Genomic DNA, 19,959 nt, shown 5'->3' on the forward strand with positions numbered 1-19,959 from the left:
CTTGCACTACTGTTTTTCTGAGAAGCAGATTTCTCTTCCTCAGTATAGAGAATGTGACTCCTACATGTAACTCTTTGCTACACATATCAAGTAGGATGTCATAATCTGCTTGTCTATATCTCACAAAATATTGGTACAGAAATGCAGGGCCTCATGGCTGTGAAACAAGTATTCTTAATCAGTCTGCCATACCTTCACCACCATAAAATGATACTTTTTATTTGTTATTTAAATTAAAATTCAATTACATCATTTCACTCCTTCCTTTCCCTTGCTCTAAGTTTGTTTCCCCTTAGACTCCTACTTCTGCTAAAATACATGGCCCATTTTCATCTTCTGTTATTATTATATAGATAAAAGTGAGCCCACAAATATGTTCAAACAACCTAATAAGTCCATTATCATTGGTAGTATATGAACTATTTCTGAGGTAACTATGATTGGCTTACAAATTAGGGGCTTCCCTTTGAGAAATACAAATTTCCTCACTCTTTGTAATATGTATGTGCATGTAGTTCTTTATCTAGAAGTTTGTTTTTACAAGATTTATTCATTCCCATTTAGAATTACTAACATTGATGACTTTTGTTCAGAAATTGTTTTGACAAGCATATTACATTGTTGAACTATCAAATGTGAAGCCTCTCCCACATTTCTAGGACTCCCAATGTCAAAGTAGATTTATTGATCTTCTGGTATATAATCTTTCTGACTCTTTTGACCAATGTTTGCAGCCCAGGGTTTAGGAGTTAGCGTGTACTATGTATGCAGTTTGGCTTGAAGCCACAGGATATTTTGTTTTCTGTACCTTGAATAGCTGTGGTTTTCCATAATAGTTTCCATGCATTGCCAAGAGTATCTTTGCAAGCTACATCATCTGTAAAAATTATCTTAAATATTTGGAACAGACTATGGAATCATGCTTGTTTAGAGAAACTGTGATAGGACCTTCTCTAAGAGCCATGACCTCATATCTTCCCATGCTTCTAATAGTGGATATGATTTTCTGCACCTCAGAAATTAGATACTAACATAATATGGGTTTCTTTGTTATAGTTATCATCGTTGTATATTTCTGTCATGTAAAAATAGTATTTGGTCTGAGGTATTGATCTCTTAGGTATGCTAGTTCGCTTAGTTGTCCACTAGAGGACTTCGATCTAAAAAGAGATTTTTCAGCAATCCAAGCACATTTGAACATCAGCTCTTAGTTTTCCAGTTTTTATGGACAAAACTTACTGGCCCTACACATCAGTCAACATTCTACCTTGGGGAATGTCGGGGAGCTGTAAAGAAAGTTGGGACTATCCGAAATTTTAGAGTTGAATAAGTTTTCAGTAATCTCCATAATTTGTTTTCTGCAAAATATTTCTTCTCTCTATATAAGGAGTTTCTTCAAATGATTAAAGGCAGTCTATTGACCTCTCAGCTGTATGAGCACTGGCTTTCCATACCCGAAATGGTCAGCAATGAAGAAAAACTATCAACAGCAAAGAGGTAATGGCTGGCGAATTGTGTGAACAACATCAACCAAATAGAAGTAATATTTGCTTATACACATTAGAGAATATATATCCCAAAAATATTCAGTAAAAATGCTGCCAGCAAAAGGTTTCAATTGTTCACAAACACGGAATACATTTGCAAACAGAGGTGTGACTTAGGGAGTCACAGTGGACCATGCTTATGATTATCAGTTTTGTACTACACTTAAATTTGTCATTTTGGCCCCACCCCTACCCTGATTCTGGAAAAACATTTAAGCAATATTTGGAATATACATTCTTACTTTCCTTTTATTTATGGAGGTCATTTCAAAAGATAATACTTTCCCCTTTTCTATATTTATAAATTGAGTAAACTTGTTTTTAACATAACTGTCTCTTTGTTCAGGCTTTTAGAAGAACTCCCGCCACTGAATGCTGCATTCCTGAGACAGATGTTTAGAATTCTAAATAAAATAGCCAGAAATTCCTCGATAAACCACATGCCAGCATACAGTCTCTCTGCTGCAATAGCGCCATTTCTTTTATGCCTTCCTAGATATGGAAATAAAGTACTGGCTACTGATATTTCCAAAAAGGTAATTGGCCTTTTACTTTAAGCCTAGCTTTGATAAGCCTTTACAATGTGACAGAAAGACAGTATTACCCTCAGAGTCTGAGTTACTTTGTTGTTGATGATGATGATTTTGGCTTTGGTTTTGCTTCATTTCGTAAAATAAGTACATGTTTGAATGGCTTTCTTTTGGAGAGGAAGAATCATTGGTGCATTTTAAGTAAGTAAAATATAAATAGGTATTTGAGCTCAATGATGCAGTCTTTTGTCAGTTGTGACTTAGAATATCCTTAGACGAATCCAGTGAGAATAAATGCTGTGAAATGAAGAAAAAAAAAAAAAAAACCCTGGGTACTGGGTTCACCAACCAAGAATGAATTCTGATGTAATCAGTGTAGAATTTGTAAAATGCTACTTGTTTTCATGATGGTTTCCTCAACAAAACAAAGGTAATGCAATTTTGGATCATTTTTATCAGGTATGGTTATTATGACTCCTGATTTCTGTAATTAAATATGGCCTTGACCTCTTGATGCTGGTTATCATTGGTTTAGAGAATTATAGAGTAAAGTATTCTATGGGACCTGCCTTTCAAATATTATAATAAAGTACCAGAATTTTTACAGTATTGGTATCAAATGGTTATTTTGATTCTCAGTATTTGAGCTTCTGATTCACTATTAATTGACCAACTGCCCTGGGACCTGAAAGGAATATATTATAGGACAGCCTAATTGAGAATAAGTATTCCTCATATTGCATAGGAACAAATATCCTAAGGAAAAAAAAAGGGTTACAAAGAAGCAAACACTGCAGATCCATAACTATCCAGTTTCTTCCATAGGCATTATTTTATTAATTCCCAGCATAATAAACCTGAGGATCAAGCTGTTACCATGGCATTTGCACTGAACCATCAGGGAAATGTGAATGTTACCACATAGATGGGTTTGCCTGTCTCTTGCCTTTTAGTTAGCCCATGGGACCTTTGAGTAGAAAGTTCCCTCCTTAGCTGTGCTTTTCTTTAAGCATCCTTACAAATATGCACAGCCATGAATGTGTCCAAGACAAGCAAGGTTAATCAAGTGGACAATATGTATAACATTCTGGGCCTCACAGGGTGAAAATTGGAAATCATCCTCTTATATGATATTGGACTGTGATGACCACACTTGAATATCTGATCTCATAATCATCTTTTAAATTTCTAAGAAGAAGCCCGCCTCGATACTTCATTAAAGCTAACGTTATCTCAGTATTTTAAAGTACATACTTTTAGCCTCCCAAATTCTTAAATAAAATGTGATTTGTAACTATGCAAAATGACAGAGACCCTTTTTGTTTGCCCTTTTTTTTGTCCCAGATTTCTCTCGTAACATTCCTCATAGATAATTCTCCGAAACTGTTCGGGCTAGATATTGTTGCACTATGGTATGAAACCTCGTTTTATCATGGACCCGGAGGAAATACCTCATGTGACCAGGTTACTACATCTAATATCATCACCCCAAATGAACCAGAACATGGAGCCAGCAGCTTCCCCAAGGGGAGGACATACACCCCTGACCATGATGAACCAACAATAAGTCAAGTGGCTCCTCCTCTCTCTGAGGGCACTAACGGTGTGTATACATGTCCTACTACTATAAGTTAAAAGTTAGAATCGTTTAGCACTGAACTATGAATTTTATAACAAACAACAATGAAGAATTTGCTAAACCATGTGAAGGGACACTTCACCTGTGTGTTATAATTTCCTACTGCAAGAGATTCCCTCCATATTTTGGTACCTCTTTGCACTGGTCCTGAATTTATGCAAAAGGTAAATCCCAGAAATGAGAGTAATTGACTAAGTATATGTTACTTACTTTGATATAAAGGGTATTAATTTAGATGTGTATTATACATTGAATAGCAATTCAATACCAAATTGGGTTTTCTCTACCTGAAATGTCTGGCTGTCCTAAATCTTACTGTGTAGACCAGACTGACCTCAAACTCGCAGAGATCATCTTGGCTCAGCTTCTGAGGTCTGGGTATAAAGGCACATGCCAAAATGCTTTTCTTTTATGCAAGTTTTAAAATATAGCCTAATATACCAGTATGGGATTCATTGACACTGTGAACTCAGATTTGAGCTCTCAGTTCGGTGGGTTGTGAAGGGGGAAACCAAGGATTGTAATAAAAGTGCAGTCAGGCAAGTTGTGTGGTGAAATGCAAATACTATTGTTAATTTACATTTGGCCATGGCAGTTCTGCCAGAAAGACACAGGTGGACTAAAAAATTGGTACTATTTTATCGCTTGAATCTAATACCTATATGCTTACCTTTCAAGACAAACCCTAAAACTACTAGGTATACTAGAACTGTGGCCATATACAACTAGATATCCAATGCCTTATGAAGTAATGTCATGATTATAAATGTTATAATACTGATTATTTTTCTGTGTCTTTGTGGTGAAGCATAAGTAATGCAGGCTATAAAATGTGAAGGTCATGCAAGTGCTAAGTGAGTTCAATTACAATAAATAATGATTTTACTCCTTTATTAGAATCAGAGACTCAAGAAGATATTATGAATGCAACCCAGCAAACAACTTCTCAAACTCCTACTGCACCACCAAAAAACCAAGTATTTCGTACTTGTCCACGGTTTATATGCTTGGACAAAATGCTACCTTCTATACTTGTGAGTTTGTTTCATTTTGGGTTTCTAAACCTGTCCTATTTCCCATAATTTCTGGGAACCTATTTTCTAAGTCAACTATTTCACCAAACTGATGAATATACAGATAACCTATTCATGAGGTCAGATTCTTTTAAAGTAGAAATAAAACCTACTGAAGTTAGAGTCTTCTAATTTAAAGAAAAGTGAAAATTTGAAAAGAAATAGTATTCCCATGTTTTTCACTGATTTCAGCAAAGACCCAAACTCACCAGCTTGTTGGATGAAATGGATGGTTGGAATTGCCCAACTATCAATACTTTGAACTGTGTTAGGACTCCATATTACTCTAGAGTCTACCTTGATGTTATTGCCTCTGGTATTACTCAATCTTATAATCAAAAATATCTATAGATTACTATCTGATATTAACAATAAATTAGATATATACATGTTTTTGCTATACATTGATTTTTTTATACTACTGCATTCTATGAAATTGTCACCTAATAGGCTTAGTCTATCTTAAATATGCTTCTAGATTTCCATTGGAAATATTCATTTACTGTCCAGCATCTCTTTTAGCTCTATGCCTGTGCCAGGAATTTATGCCACATGTGAACAAGTTTATCATGTTAGACACATGAGAATTACTGCCCATTCCTTAGGTATTTTAGATCAGGACATTTTTGTCATCAATGACTGTAATCATGTAATCAATTAAAATGAAAGAAAACATGGAGTAAATCTGTGTATGGTCCTCATTTTTACAGAGTGAAACCATGGTAGAACAACTGAAAATTGCTTGGGTTCTTAAATGTGACAGCATCTTTAGATAAGGATAGTTTAAAATAAGAAGTCGCCAAAGAAGGAAATAAAAGTCTCAGAAGTATAGTGGAAAAGGAAAGATTTCTTTAAAACACAAATGCCAGTTTTCACAGTAGAGGTCAGGGTAGACAGGAAGCCAAATAGTGATGTGATCTCTGAAAGAGAACTATCCCAGTAGTTACTTGGAATGGCATGCTCGAGAAAGAACTTCAAAAAGCAAAGAAAAAGTAAGAGAGCACCATTCACCAAAATGCTTCGGTGACTAGAAGTGTGATTCAATCTTGAGGGTTGTTTAATTACCAGAAACCCTTGATGATTCAAATTGGGAAAAATGGATTAGGGAAAGAAATATATTTGGAAGCTAAAAAAGAAAAAAGTGAAATGTCCTCTTCATTTCTTTCAGTTGTAGCTATGCATCCATGATTGCCATGACTCTGGTTTACCTTCAAAGACCTATTTGTGCTTTAGCTGTTTGGATCTGTTATAATAGAAGCTTGTCCTTATCCCACACAGGATATGATGTGGGTCATTGCGGAAAAAGGACCAGAATCAGAAGAAGTATTCCAATCCATTTCCGATAGATCACACTTGGTCCTGAGGGATAAGATCTATACTGAGCAACACATTAATTGGGACCAAGAATCAGTACTCACAGTAGCTTACCTTTTAAAGGTAAGGCAGTATTTTGCATCACCAACATTCAGCATCCCTCTAGAGATGCATATTCTGTCCTTGAGATTACCAGATCATGACAGTTTTCTTGAACTATGGATACATGATCTCCAAATAAGAGTCACTTTAGGTAAAAGTGTGACAAGCTCAAAGATTCATCACAAAGACACAGGTGAACACTTTCTGTTGGAGGTTAACTTTCTCATACATCAGATGGGCTTTTTTGGCATTACAAATGTTCCCACTGATTTCACCTCTCTAACTATACCACCTGAATTAATAATAGAACAAGTAATAATAGTAATAAAAGTGTGTTTTACACGATGCATGTCTTAAATCATACTTACCACAAAAACTTAAGTAACAACAGTACAAAATAGCTATTCTACCACAGACTTGTAATGTGAGAGAATTGCATGTTGCCAATTCTATATCCAGTCCAATATCTATGTCCAGTAGATATATAAAATTGTTTTCCTTCTCTAAGAAAAAATAAAGCAGTATTTTCACTTTTTCCTGATATTGCCATCCTAACCCCATGTCAAATACTGAAGAATTAGCCTAACTTACTTCTAAGTAGTCTAATATGCTTAACTTCTCAGTGAGCAGCAGTAACTCTAGAGCAAATATCATTGTCTGATTTTTATTTGGGGCATGATCTGAGATTGCCTCTAAGTAGACTGGAGCTATGGCCCCAGACATCAAGAGAAAAGATAATGCTCTGAGAGTAGCCATGGTTAATAACGTTAGGCAATGGTAACAAATGATCCCCCCTTGGCCCTCGAGCTTGCCAAGTGCATCTGGCTCTCATTGCCAGAAACCTGGGACCACATCACAGGGAGAAAAGTGAAGATCAGTAACTGGAAGTCATGTGTATTCACAGCAATTTAAAGGTACAGGAACACCTGGGCACCTTCCATTTGTCTGAATTTCTATCCTTGATACAATGTGAAAGTTAATTGTGGCATTTCAAACAAGTTGCTGCTTACAATTAATTTAAATAGTTGAATATTTACACATTTTAATTGAATATTTACATGTTTTAAGAATAGATGTGAAACTGTGAGACATTCTCACATGTAAAACAGTGTGCTTAAGTAAGGAAGTTCACCACTATTCCAGGTGTACCCAGAGGCATACATGTATATTACAGCTTTACTCTCTGTGAACTGAAAGTACAAGTTCACCTAACTATACAATCAGAATGAAGCACTTCCTGGCCCTGTCATTTTTGGATGGTTTTTTATTTTCAGAAAGAACACTTTGCTTTTTGTTTGTTTTATTGGTTTTTTAATACTTACTGTTCATTTTTTCTTCTTTTAATATAACTATTATTACTACCAATTTATTCATTCATTCATTTATTAATTTTCATCTTGAAACTGCTACACTCTACCTCTTCATCCTTTATGAGTCTCTTTCCTTCTCCTCTGAGCAGGTCAAGGTCCCCATGTGTTATCCTTGCACCCTGACAAATCAATTCTCTTCAAGGTTAGCACAACTTTTCCTACTGAGGCCAGCTGGGTGAGGGTTTCCACAGACAGTCAACAGTTTTAGGGATAGACCCTGTTCCAAATGTTGGGGGACCCACATGGTGTCCGAGCTGTACATTTGCTACATATATGCCATATGTCACAGCGCAGCTTCTGTATGCTTTTTGGTTGGTGTTCACTTCTTGGCAGCTCTCAATGGTCCACGGTAGTTGAGTCTGTTGATCTTCTTGTGGAGTCCCTATCTTGATCGGGGCCCTGAATTCTTTCCTCAATTATTCACTAAGAGTCCATAGCTCTATCTAATGTTTCCCTGTGGGTCTCTATCTGTTTTAGCCAGCTGCTGGGTGAAGTCTCTCAGAGAGCAGTCATGCTAGGCTACTGTCTGGATATCCCACAGAGTGGCTGACCTCCATTGAGACAGATAGAATTTCAGCCTGTGAGTTGGAAAGCATATCCCTGATTTCAGGTAGTAGGGTGGACTGAAAACCAGGAAAAGCAATCAGAATAGACAGTAGGGTTATTTCATTGATGCTGCAGTCAGAACTCTGATTCTTTGCTTCTACTCTTAGGTAAAAACACATAGGCTCCTGCCTTTAGTTTCCACTTTTATAATGCATAATGCATGGAATTATTGATATGCAGGATATGGAACCCCCAAACAGATTGTGACACACAAGTTAACAATCCCTGGTCTAACCTCCTATTTTTAAACAAAACTTTTTTCAAATACTTTCTACAATGTACATAGACCATTAATTTTCTTGTGTTTTTTTCATTATAAAAGGATTTTATTAGAAACATACAAGGAAGCTTACTTTATTCAGATTTGTATGAAAATTGGCTTAGTGTCCTTGATGAAGAATCCCTGCTTGGAAAAATTTCAACTATATGAAGGTAATGACATAGTATACACTTGGGGAAATGCCCAAAGTTAGAAGTAATGCATTTTGAGATATATGGGCTTGTCTTTATAGGATTATAAGCTGGAATGATGTCCCAAGACAAGAAGTTTCCTTTGCTAAGACATGTATAGTCACTTTATAAACAGGTGCATTTCTCACACAAGTGTGTTGTACCATGTCTGTAATCCAACCACTTGAGACTCTTCTAAATTATAATGGTCATGGTGTGGAAGACAGCTTATGCTACGCAGTTGTGTGCAAGACAGATTAGAACATTGGTTTGAATTCCTGAGTGAGACAAGTTAAAAGAAGTATATAAGTATAATAACTGTGGGCTATTTGTATCCTAATACTATTACCATAGTATTGTAAATATTGAACATTTCAATACATATATCATTAATTAGAACGGGAAGCTATCACTAAGTTCTTCCTTCTCAACTATAACTACCTAGATAAGTCTGGGTCAGGTATAGCTTTGACTTCTTTGGGTCATTTCCCTGTATCCATAGAATGATTTCTTAAGTACCAGGACTTTGAGCTCCCATTTCTACCCAGGACTCCAGTATCTCTGCCTTATCTATAGCAGAAGCTTTTATGCCTGCATTGTGTAGGGTCACTAGTGCGTCTTCTGCTCCTTGTGTTCCAGAGTGTCACAAGAGTGCTGCATGGATTCATAGTAAGTTGGATATTAAATGTGCCCCCATGGTGGTTAGAAAGATGGTTCATTGTTTAGCAACACTTTTTTCCATACACAGAACACACACAACCTGCAACAAGCTTCATTCATTCATTCTATTTCCAGAGAACCTGACACCTTCCTCTGGGTTCTGTGGGTAACAGTAATACATGTAATACAGAAAAATGCATACATAATTTTTAAAGTTTCCCATAATTCTATAGGGGAAATTGATTTTCAGATAATATTTTAGCCAACACTAGCAATATTTTACCTAAAATCTGTATTTTGGGGTGGAGTCTTTCATTTGTTTATATTAGTGCACATGCAGAAGCTATGCATGCAGTCGATGGCATAACTATATCCAAAGTTCCATTTCTTTCTATTAGATATTTACTTTATTGACATCTCAAATATTATTCCCTTTCCTCATTTCCTCTCGGAAAACCCCCTATCCCATCTTCCAGACCCCTGCTCACCTATCTACCCACTCCCACTTTCCTGTCCTGGCATTACCCTTCAGTGGAGCAGCAAGCTTTCACAGGACCAATGTCCTCTCCTCTCATTGATTTCTGAAAAACCCATCCTCTGCTATATATGTAGCTGGAGCCATGGGTCCCTCCATATGTACTCTTTGGTTGGTGGGTTAGTTCCTTGGAGCTCTGGTTACTGGTTGGTTCATATTATTATTCCAGCCTATGGGGCTGCAAAACCCTACAGCTCTCTAGCTCCTCCATTGGGGACCCTGTGCTTAGTCCATTGGTTGGCTGTGAGCATCAACTTCTGTCTTTGTCAGGCACTGGCAGAGCCTCTCAGGAGACAGGTATATCGGGCTCCTGTCAGATAGCCCTTGTTGGCAGTCACAATAGTGACTGGGTTTGGTAAGTGTGTATGGGATGAATCCCATGTGGAGCAGTCTCTAAATGGCCTTTCCTTAAGGTTCTGCTCCACCCTTTGTGTCTAAATCTCCTCCCATGGGTATTTTGATCCCCCTTCTAAGACAAATGGAAGTATCCACACTGCGGCCTTCCTTCTTCTTGGCCTTCATGTGGTCTGTGAATTGTGTCTTGGGTATTCTGAGCGTTTTGGTTGATATTCACGCATCAATGAGTGCATAAGATGTGTTTGTTTTTCGTTTGTTTGATCGGTTGGTTTTGGGTTACCTCACTCAGGATATTTTCTAGTTCTACCCATTTGCCTAAGAATTTCATGAATTCATTGATTTTAATAGCTGAGCAGTACTCCATCTTATAAATGTACATTTTCTGTACCTATACCTCTGTTGAGGGACATGTGGGTTCTTTCCAGCTTCTGCCTACTATAAATAAGGCTACTATGAGCATAGTGGAGCATGTAGCCTTATTGTCTGTTGGAGCTTCTTCAGGATATAAGCCAAGGTCCGCTGGTAGTACTATGTCCAATTTTCTGAGGAATCAACAACCCGATATCCAGAGTGGTTTTACCAACTTGCAATCCCACCAGCAATGTAGGAGTGTTCTTCTTTCTCCACATCCTTACCAGCATCTGCTGTCCCCCAAGTTTTTGATCCTGGCCATTTTAACTGGAATGAGGTGGAATTTCAGGGTTATTTTGATTTGCATTTCCCTAATGATTAAGGATGTTGACAATGCAGCATTACTTGTCAGACAATCAACAGTAAAATTTTCCTTTGTCTATATAGTATTCTACTGAAGATGCCACAAGCAAATTACATTGTCCTTAAACAGCTCATTCGAGTGCTATTAAAAATTAAAACTTCTGCCAAGAATACTCTAGACAGCTTCATCTTATCTATCCGTATAGCCCCACATGTGTTATGGGATCAGACTTGTGTGAACTCATTATTTGGAAGTGACATTCCAAAAAAGGTAAGAGGATCTGATTTTTCCCTTTGAGAACAAAGTAGTCATTGTGATCAAGAAATTGGGAGTACCTCAGAAAGGTCAGCGATGTTAAAGGAAACCCTAAGATTGCATTATTCTGGAGTGGGAGATACATTGATCTATTTCAGGAAACATTGGGAAGGGAGATTGTTAATATAGTTTGAAGGAAGTGAATCATTTGTTTTTTGTTCTTTCTTTCCTTTTTACTTTTTTTTCAAGTATTGATCATAGATATTAATGTTTTACCCAATAATATGCTGCATGTATAATGGTAGTTCAAGAAGACTACAGTAAAGTTGAAAAAAATCCCTATTACCTAGTGTTTCACTTGTTTGATTATTTACTATTACAGCTGTACTTTGGAGCACATGATAGTTGTGCTTTATCATTGTGAGAGTATTAAAATTATGAATTACCCTAACTGCACTACTGGTCATAAAAAAGAACATTGCATACAATTTTATATATATATATATATATATATATATATATATATATATATGTGTGTGTGTGTGTGTGTGTGTGTATATATATACACATATATATATACAGACATATATAAATATATATATGCATATGTATACAGACATATATACATATAGATATATGTATACATATATATGTATACATATATATACATACAATATGTAATATAATGAATAATGATGAACATGTACTCTGTTATATAATATAGTTTCTAATATTTTAGCACTAACTTCTACTTACATAAAATAGAAGTATATGTTTGCATTATTTTGGGTACATTTTTAGGTACCTTAATATTTTGCTTCATTTATCTCTTCCTTTTCCTAGAAAGCTATATGCATTTATATTTTTCATCACTTTAATTATTTAGTTTTAATTCTGATTGCAGTACACTACTCTAGGTCTCATCCTCACGACCCCCTCTTCCCTCAGTTTAATTTTAATTTAAAATTTTATTTATGTTTTAATTTTTTTAAAGTTTGTGGGAAGTTACCAGGGGAGAGTGTAGATATGGATGGACTAGAAAATGAGTGTTACTGGGTTGCATGATGAGAAATTCACAGAGAATCAATAAAGGACTTACATTTTGAAAAGAAAAAAAAGTTAGACAACAAAAAAGGCAACAACAAAAAGAAAAGAAAGCAAGGGTACTTTTCAAAGAGTAGTTTCCAGAAATAAGGTCCACAGGAATGAAGTCATGGTGGTATTACTCACCATGGAGTAGAGTAGACCAATGAAAAGCTCCTTCAATTTAGAAAGTGTCTTAATTTGCTACTATTATGATAAAACACTGAGGAAAATTCTGGAGGACAGGTTACACTTCACAATATACTTCTAGTTACCAGTTAACTACTGAAAATGTCAGGGCAAAACCAAAGCGAGGCAGGAAGCTGGAGGCAAGAACTGATGCACAAGCTGTGTAAGAGTGCTGCCTCTTTTCCTGCACCTCCTATCTCTCTTTGTCTCAGTAATAGCTCCTGGGTGGCACCATCCTGGAGTTCTGGGACCTATAAATTCCATTGTTAATCGAGAAAATATTCCACAGACTTTCCTACACAATGGGCCAATCTGTTGTCTCAGTTTCTCAACATAGATCCCTGTTCTCACCAAATTCTTCATTAGTCATTTTTCTATTGCTTTAGTAAAACACCAGGACCAAGGCAACTCATAGAAGTAAATGTTTATTTGGGACTTAGAGATTTAGAGACATTACCATCCTTCAAATTCATGACAGAGGAGCATGGCTGCAGGAAGGTAGGGCAACCAAACAGGAAGCAGAGAGCTGGTGGCTCTCATCTTAGGCAGCAAACGTGAAGCATAGAGAGTACACTCCAAATGGCACCTGACTTCTGTGACCTTACATTCTAACCTATGACATACTTCCTCCAGAGATGTCAAGTCACTAAACCACTCAAAAGATTTCACAAAGATGGTACCATATATTGAGATGCCTGGAATTAGCCAGGCATCACATTCAAAATATCACAATGAAACTCCACCTCTTCCCCAGTCCCCTGCATAAAATCACTAATTCAAGAAATTTTTGAAGTCATTACTGTGATTCACTCACAGTTATTCTGGCAGCATATCAGTTCTGAAATGTTACATTGCTTTAGTAGTTCCCCTATTCTTTGAAGTATGTATGAAATTTTAACATGATAAAGTAAGTTGCGAAGAACTTAAGCATCTCCATTTCAGACAGAGACTTAATTTCACAGGTTCATATCTGCTCAAAGTAACTGATATTTTCCTTTTAATTTTGGAATTCATTTTTTTTATCGATTTCAATTTGGTAAACTATGTAAAATTAAAGAGGACCTTGTTTTTTTCCTTGTGGTGTTACAGATCTCTGTTATACAAATCATGATTGACAACTTTGTAGATATATTTGGAGAAGATGACCCTATAATTTGTGACAACAGTCAGAAGAGGTCAGATGACATAAAGACTACAGTAAATACTGCTGGTAAGGCAAAAGCTTTGAAATACTGATGAATTAAAGGTTTCATCTGCTTCTTCTCAAGCAGAAGTTCCTAGAGATTAAGAGAAATTAGTCATTAAACAGATGGAAGGATGATATTCTCTGATTTCATAAATTTGTAAATATCAAAGCCCTATTGTGGCCTATTATATTAAAACGTGGGAAAAGATTTTTAAACAATACTTTCATTAAATTATATATTAATATGTGTATATATACATAGGTATGCATAAAGACACACATACACACACATACATACACACACACACATACATACACACACACATATATTCTTTCATACATGCATGTACGACAGAGGAACTCCTTACTTAGACCCTGTACAAATTCCAGCATATTACCTGTTATATTTCTCACCTTTCTTCCCATGGTCCATAAGTCATGTAGGATATCTTGGATATGAAATTATTTTTAAAAAGTTCACTTAGAAACAATTATTCGATTTAAAAATTCATTACACATACTCCCAAGAGTGAACAATGTGCCAACAAGCTTTGCTATTCTTGGACAGAAACACTGATGTTTAATTTCATTTGATTCGTAATCTTGCCAAATGCTTAGCATTTGGTATCAATATGAAGTTGCACAGGATCCACTACAACACCTATGTGAGGAATCTTAACAAATAACACATTCAGGAGCAGATATATTGTTAACTCAAGAAGTTTTTGTGTACAGTTCAGAAAATATACTGAAAACTAGTCTGATCTGAAGTGGGGTGAATCTATCATCAGAGAATGTTTTTCTAACTAAGACATTTCTTGACTTCATTTAGCAGGGGACAACGAAACAACTGCAACATATGACTTTCCACAAAGGAAACTTCCTCATGACTAAAGAAGGTTCCTGTCATTCTATTTCAATAAAAGAAACAACTTCAATTATACATTTACCCATATTATTTATTACAAATAGATTCACTCACTATTTATTTCAAGTTATGTATTACATATTCTTATCTATTATAATAAATTGAATTAAATTGTTATTGCTTAGACTCGAATACGCCTGATTCATGATTCTCCATAGTATTTGTAAAATGGCATTTCCAGTACTCTCCTCCACCTCTCTTACTCAGGCACCTATATTCATGCAACAGATCCACTAGAATCACTTTATTAATTTTTTTCTTCCAAACTACAATCAAAACGGCATTTTAAGTCCTGCACAATAATTTTGTTAATAGTAATTATTGTCCTAGTTCTGTGAAAATGTACTCTACTAAATTATTTACATTAGGAAAATAGCTCATTTTTTTGAGGGCTCAAGATATCAACATACAGCAGTTCTAATGTCAGGAGGTTGTAGCTAGTGAAGTCGTTCACCTAATTCAGAAGCAGAGGACAATAAATATTAATATTCAGTAAGTTTTTTCTTTTTAAACATCCCAGGAACCATGAAAGGAATAGTAGAACCTAGTTATACTATTGGTTTGGCCACCAGTTACTTAAGCATAGACAGAATCTAAGGACCATAAATACACCCTCAGTGTCATGTCCAGAATCTTTTTTCAGAGAGAATTCTAAATAGAATTCCATTAATGATCAGCATTAATCATCACACATGATAAGATTAAAGGTGAATCATGGCTTCAAAAAACATAGGAATGGTCAAAGGTTTTAGTGATCAGAGAAATGAGCAGAGTCTGAAGTAAAGGCCACCCAGAGACTGCCTTACCTGGGGATTCATCCTACAAACAGTCACCAAACCCCGACACTACAACAAGAAGCATGTACCAAAAGGAGCATGCCATGGCTGTCTCCAGATGGGCCCTGACAGAGCTCTATAAATACAGAGGCAGAAACTAGCAACCAACTATTGGACTGGGCTTGGGGTCACCAGTGGGAGGATCTGGAGGGTAGTCCGGAGTACCTGAAGGGGTTACAGCCCCATGGGAATAAGAATGACTTCAGACACTCAGACACCCCAAGACTCCCAGGGACTAAACCATCAGGATCAGTGGGAGGAGTGGTCTTTGGTCAGGTAAAGGCTCAATAGAGGCCCCAACAAAAGGAAACAGACAGGGGTGGGGGGTGGGGGTGAGGTGGGAATGTGTCAGGTAGAGGGGCATACACATGGAGGCAAGTGATGGGAGGAGGGGTAGGGAATCTTTGGGGAGGGGGGCTTTCAGGAGGGGGGAATTGGGAAAGGTTTTACCATTGGCAATGTAAATGAAGATACTCAATAGAAAAATAGATATTGAGAGAAAACAAAAACCAACAAAACAACAACAACAAAATGACCCCAGGATCCCACTTTACACCAATCAGATTGACTACATTGAAAAACCTCAGATGACAACCAGTGTTGTTGAGGATATGTAGAAAGAGGAACACTCCGCCATTGCTGGTGGAGTTGCAACCTGTTACAACCATTCTGGAAATCATTCTGGTGTTTATTTTGAAAAATGGAAATAGATCTACCTGATGACCTAGCAATACCACTCTTGAGAATATACCCAAATGATGCCCACCATGCCACAGAGGCACGTGTTCCACTACGTTCATAGCAACCTTGTGCTGCTAGGTATCTTAGATACCTAGAAGCTGGAAACAACCCAGATGTCCCACAACAAATCGATACAGAAAATGTTCATTTACACAATGGAATACTACTCAGCTGTTAAGCATGAGGACATCCTGAAGTTTTCAAGCAAATGGAAGGAATTAGAAAATATTCTGAGTAAGGTATTCGGACACAAAAGGACACACTAATGTTCTCACTAATAAGCGGATATTAGCCAAAAAATGCATAATACCCAACATACAGTCCACAGGCCTCAAAAAAGGTCAACAAGCTGAAGTGCACAAGTGAGGACAACTCAGCCCCACTTGGGAGGGAGAAGAAAGCAATCACAAGTGGGGAAGAAGGGTGGGACCTGGGAAGGAAAGTGGACAGTGGTCAGGGGAGTCATGGGAGAGGGGAACCTGATCTAGGATGGGGAGAAGGAAAAGGACTGAAGCCCTGAGGGCCAGCACAAAGAATGTAAACAAGCAACCTTGGAAAGTAGAAGGTTAGGGGAAGGACCCTCCAGAATGTACCAGAGTCCTGGGAGGTGAGCAACTATCAGGCACTAAAGGGAGCAACCTTAGATGCCTGACAGTGGGGAGAGGGAACATAGCCCACCTCCAGCAGGAAGAAAGATAGGGCATCAAATGAGGGAGGGGCATCCCACAGTCACAACTCTGATCTGTAATTGTTCCTCTCTGAAACAACTGCAGAGATAGAAATGGAAAGGAGCCTGAGGAAAAGAGCCAGAGATAGGCCCAAAGTGAGGTCTAGCTCAAGCGGAGGCTCTAAGGTCTGACACTATTACTGAGGCTATGGAGAGTTCACAATAAGGGACCTATCTTGACTGCCCTCTGAATGATCCAACAAGCAGCTGAAAAAGTCAGATACAGACATTTGCACCCAACTAATGGACAGAAGCACCTGACTCCTGTTGTTGAATTAGGGAAGGATGAAAGCAGCTAAGGAAGGAGACCCAGTAGGACGACCAGCACTCTCAATCTGGACCTCTCAGATCTCTCAAACACTGAGCCACCAAATAGGCAGCATACAGCAGCTGACATGAGGCCCCCAACACACTTACAAAAGAAACCTCCAGGTCTGTATTCATTCAGAGATGATGCACCTAACCCTCAAGAGACTCTAGGGCCCAGGGAGTTTAGAGGTCAGGTGGGCTGGAGGATGAGGACATCCATGTGGAGACAGCAGGGTGGGGAGGAGATATGGGATGTGGAAAGTTCTGAGAGTGGATGAGATGGGGGGATAAAATATTAAGTTTTAAAAAATACATAAATAAATGTATAAATTATTTAGAATGCTACAGAAGGAATTGAGCTGATCTAGTAAATTAGTGTGATAAATTTTCAAGTCTACAGCCTCACTACTTCCATAAATCTGACTTAAATTTCTAGCCCCAGCCATGGGAGGTTGAGTGCCTTTTGCCAAAGAAATCTTACAGCAATATGTCTAAATTCAACTGATTCTAGCGGTTTATGACTTAGCAACGTCTACGTTGAAAATGAGTTTCTATGGTACATAAAATATTAGACATGTTGACATGTTAGGAAAGCAATTGACAGGAGTATTCTGCTTCTAACACCTATGAAGTGTGACAATAACCCGTACAGCCACATATCAGAATAGATGCAGTAAGTGTACTTACATGTCAGTAGTATTCAAGAAGTTTTTTTTGTAAGTGTAATTTAATTAATTTTTTGATATATTTTTTGTTTACATTTCAAATTATTTCCCCTTTCCTGGATCTCCCCTCTCAAAAAGTCCCATAAGCCCTCTTCCCGCCCCTTGTTACCTCATGAACCCCTTCCTGCTCCCCTTTCCTGGTATTCCCCTAAACTGCTGCACTGAGCCTTTCTAGGACTAGGGGCCTCTCCTTCCTTCTTCTTGGGCATCATTTGATATGTGAATCGTTTCTTGGGTATTCTGATCTTCTAGGCTAATAGCCGCTTATCAGCGAGTTCATACCACTGCGAGGTCAAGAACCTTTGATTGGACTTAAGTTTATTTTCTTTACCTCACAATTGAACAGTTTTGGGTCTTTCATTGGTTTCTCTGAAAAAAAATTTTAGTCTGTAGACTCTAAGAAGCCCGTTCTTTTCTACACTTCATCTTAGCCAAAAGGCCGAGAAGCAATAAACCTGTTCTTTTCTACTGAGATAAAGAAATGGACTGAGCCCAGATGTGAGAGAAGGTGTGCATGTGTGTGGGGGGGAGGGGTGGGGCGTGCGTGCATGTGGGCGTGTCGGGTGGAGAGTAGCTGAGGAGTAGAGGGAGGGAAAACTATCAGAATATGTTGTATTACAAAAGAATCTACTTAATAAAAAGCAGGAGGAAGAAAATATTCATCAGAAAAAAAGGAATAAAAAGACCTAATTATTAAACCTCAAACTTTAATAGCAAGAAAATAAAATAGAATCATATTTTATACTTATTTTTCTGTTTTTATAGTGAAGATGTAGAGGATAGAATGAATTCATTTAAGGAATGTATTTTATCCTTGACTATGATTCTGAACTAAGCATCATTGTGATGAGAAGTATAATATACTAATCTACAATACTGACTGACTTTCCTGTAGATGAAGCTTTCTGACTCTGTTCAGTAAAGCATATTTATTTTTAAAGTGTCTTGTGATTTTTGCATGTTGGTCTCTACAGTTCATAGGGTTAATGAAGCTGAATTTTCACATATACCTTTGATAGGTTAAAAAAGAATCATGTATTGAGAATATTTGAGAATGAGTATGAATTTCAAAATGTTTTGTAGAAAATTACTTCTCTTCTTGGATAGATATTATTACTGATATCTATCTGTCTCTCATTTCATCTATCTATTTAGCTATTAACATATACTTTTCTGAGAATCTGTTATTTAATAAAAATGCCTATGGTTCAACAATTATTAAATGAACATGATTTTAAAACCAAAAGACTGAAGAGGATGAAATGCACTTGTCACTTTGTCAGTTGTAGCCTAAGCTCTTGAATCTTGACTTCACAATGGCCTGTCACCCTGACTGCTAATGAATCCTCAGACTTCAGTGGTTGGTTTACCAACTGCAGTCTTCAGTTTGTTATATAGTGCCTAGAAGGAAAGCGATAATTTCATATCCATTGATTTGCTCTCAATTCCAGGCTCCACTGTAAAGGTATGTATATAGAAAGCAATTGTTAGCATAGCACAGGAGATGGAGAGGTTTGGAGAGGTGCAGGAATCTAGGTGGAGACTTTAAAATGTACAAGAATGTTTACTTTCCAGAATCAATGTTGATATCCTCATAGGAGCCACAGGAAAGACACACGGAACTGTCACCTGTGTCTGGACAAGATCAACTTCATGACTAATCTTTGAATGCTGGAGTGTTTGCTTGTTTGTACATGTGATTGTTTTTCTGCATTGAGAGTTATCTAGCTTATTATAATAGTTTTGACAGCTCAGCTGAACATCAGGATCATGAAAGCAGAGGTCTTTGGCTTGAGTTGTGGAGATTCATGCAACTACACTTTCAAATGCTAATATACTCCAGCTACTCATTTCTAAGTTTTCACCATTCAAGACAGTTTGGGGAAGGGACAAACATACGAAAAAGAAATTTCTGAAGGAAACTGACATATAGGACAATATAGGAAAGGCCAGGGTGTTCACAGGTATGAAAAGAAGTCTAGAATTTTTAATGATGTTTAATTTTTTAATTTCTTACTAAGTTTCCCATTAGCATATCATTTATGTTCAAAGTTACAATTCGTTTTTAATATCACATTCTTC

At 37.1% G+C, this 19,959-nt stretch overlaps 2 protein-coding genes across 4 annotated transcripts in view; both read left to right on the forward strand.

Moving 5' to 3' along the window:
• LOC127683529 (rho GTPase-activating protein 20-like) overlaps positions 1 to 14,656 on the forward strand; it is a 413,757-nt gene extending 399,101 nt beyond the window's left edge. For both annotated transcript variants that reach the window (XM_052180844.1, XM_052180845.1), the window contains 2 exons: positions 13,515 to 13,635; positions 14,444 to 14,656. In XM_052180844.1, the coding sequence (XP_052036804.1) occupies positions 13,515 to 13,635; positions 14,444 to 14,505 (183 nt within the window). In that variant the 3' untranslated portion in view covers positions 14,506 to 14,656. The remainder of the gene's footprint in view (positions 1 to 13,514; positions 13,636 to 14,443) is intronic.
• The window catches only part of LOC127683531 (rho GTPase-activating protein 20-like), a 184,263-nt gene that overhangs the window by 6,026 nt on the left and 158,278 nt on the right, over positions 1 to 19,959 (forward strand). The window lies entirely within an intron of this gene.

The sequence above is a fragment of the Apodemus sylvaticus genome, chromosome 4 (assembly GCF_947179515.1).
Source record: "Apodemus sylvaticus chromosome 4, mApoSyl1.1, whole genome shotgun sequence".
In the NCBI taxonomy this organism is placed as follows: domain Eukaryota; kingdom Metazoa; phylum Chordata; class Mammalia; order Rodentia; family Muridae; genus Apodemus; species Apodemus sylvaticus.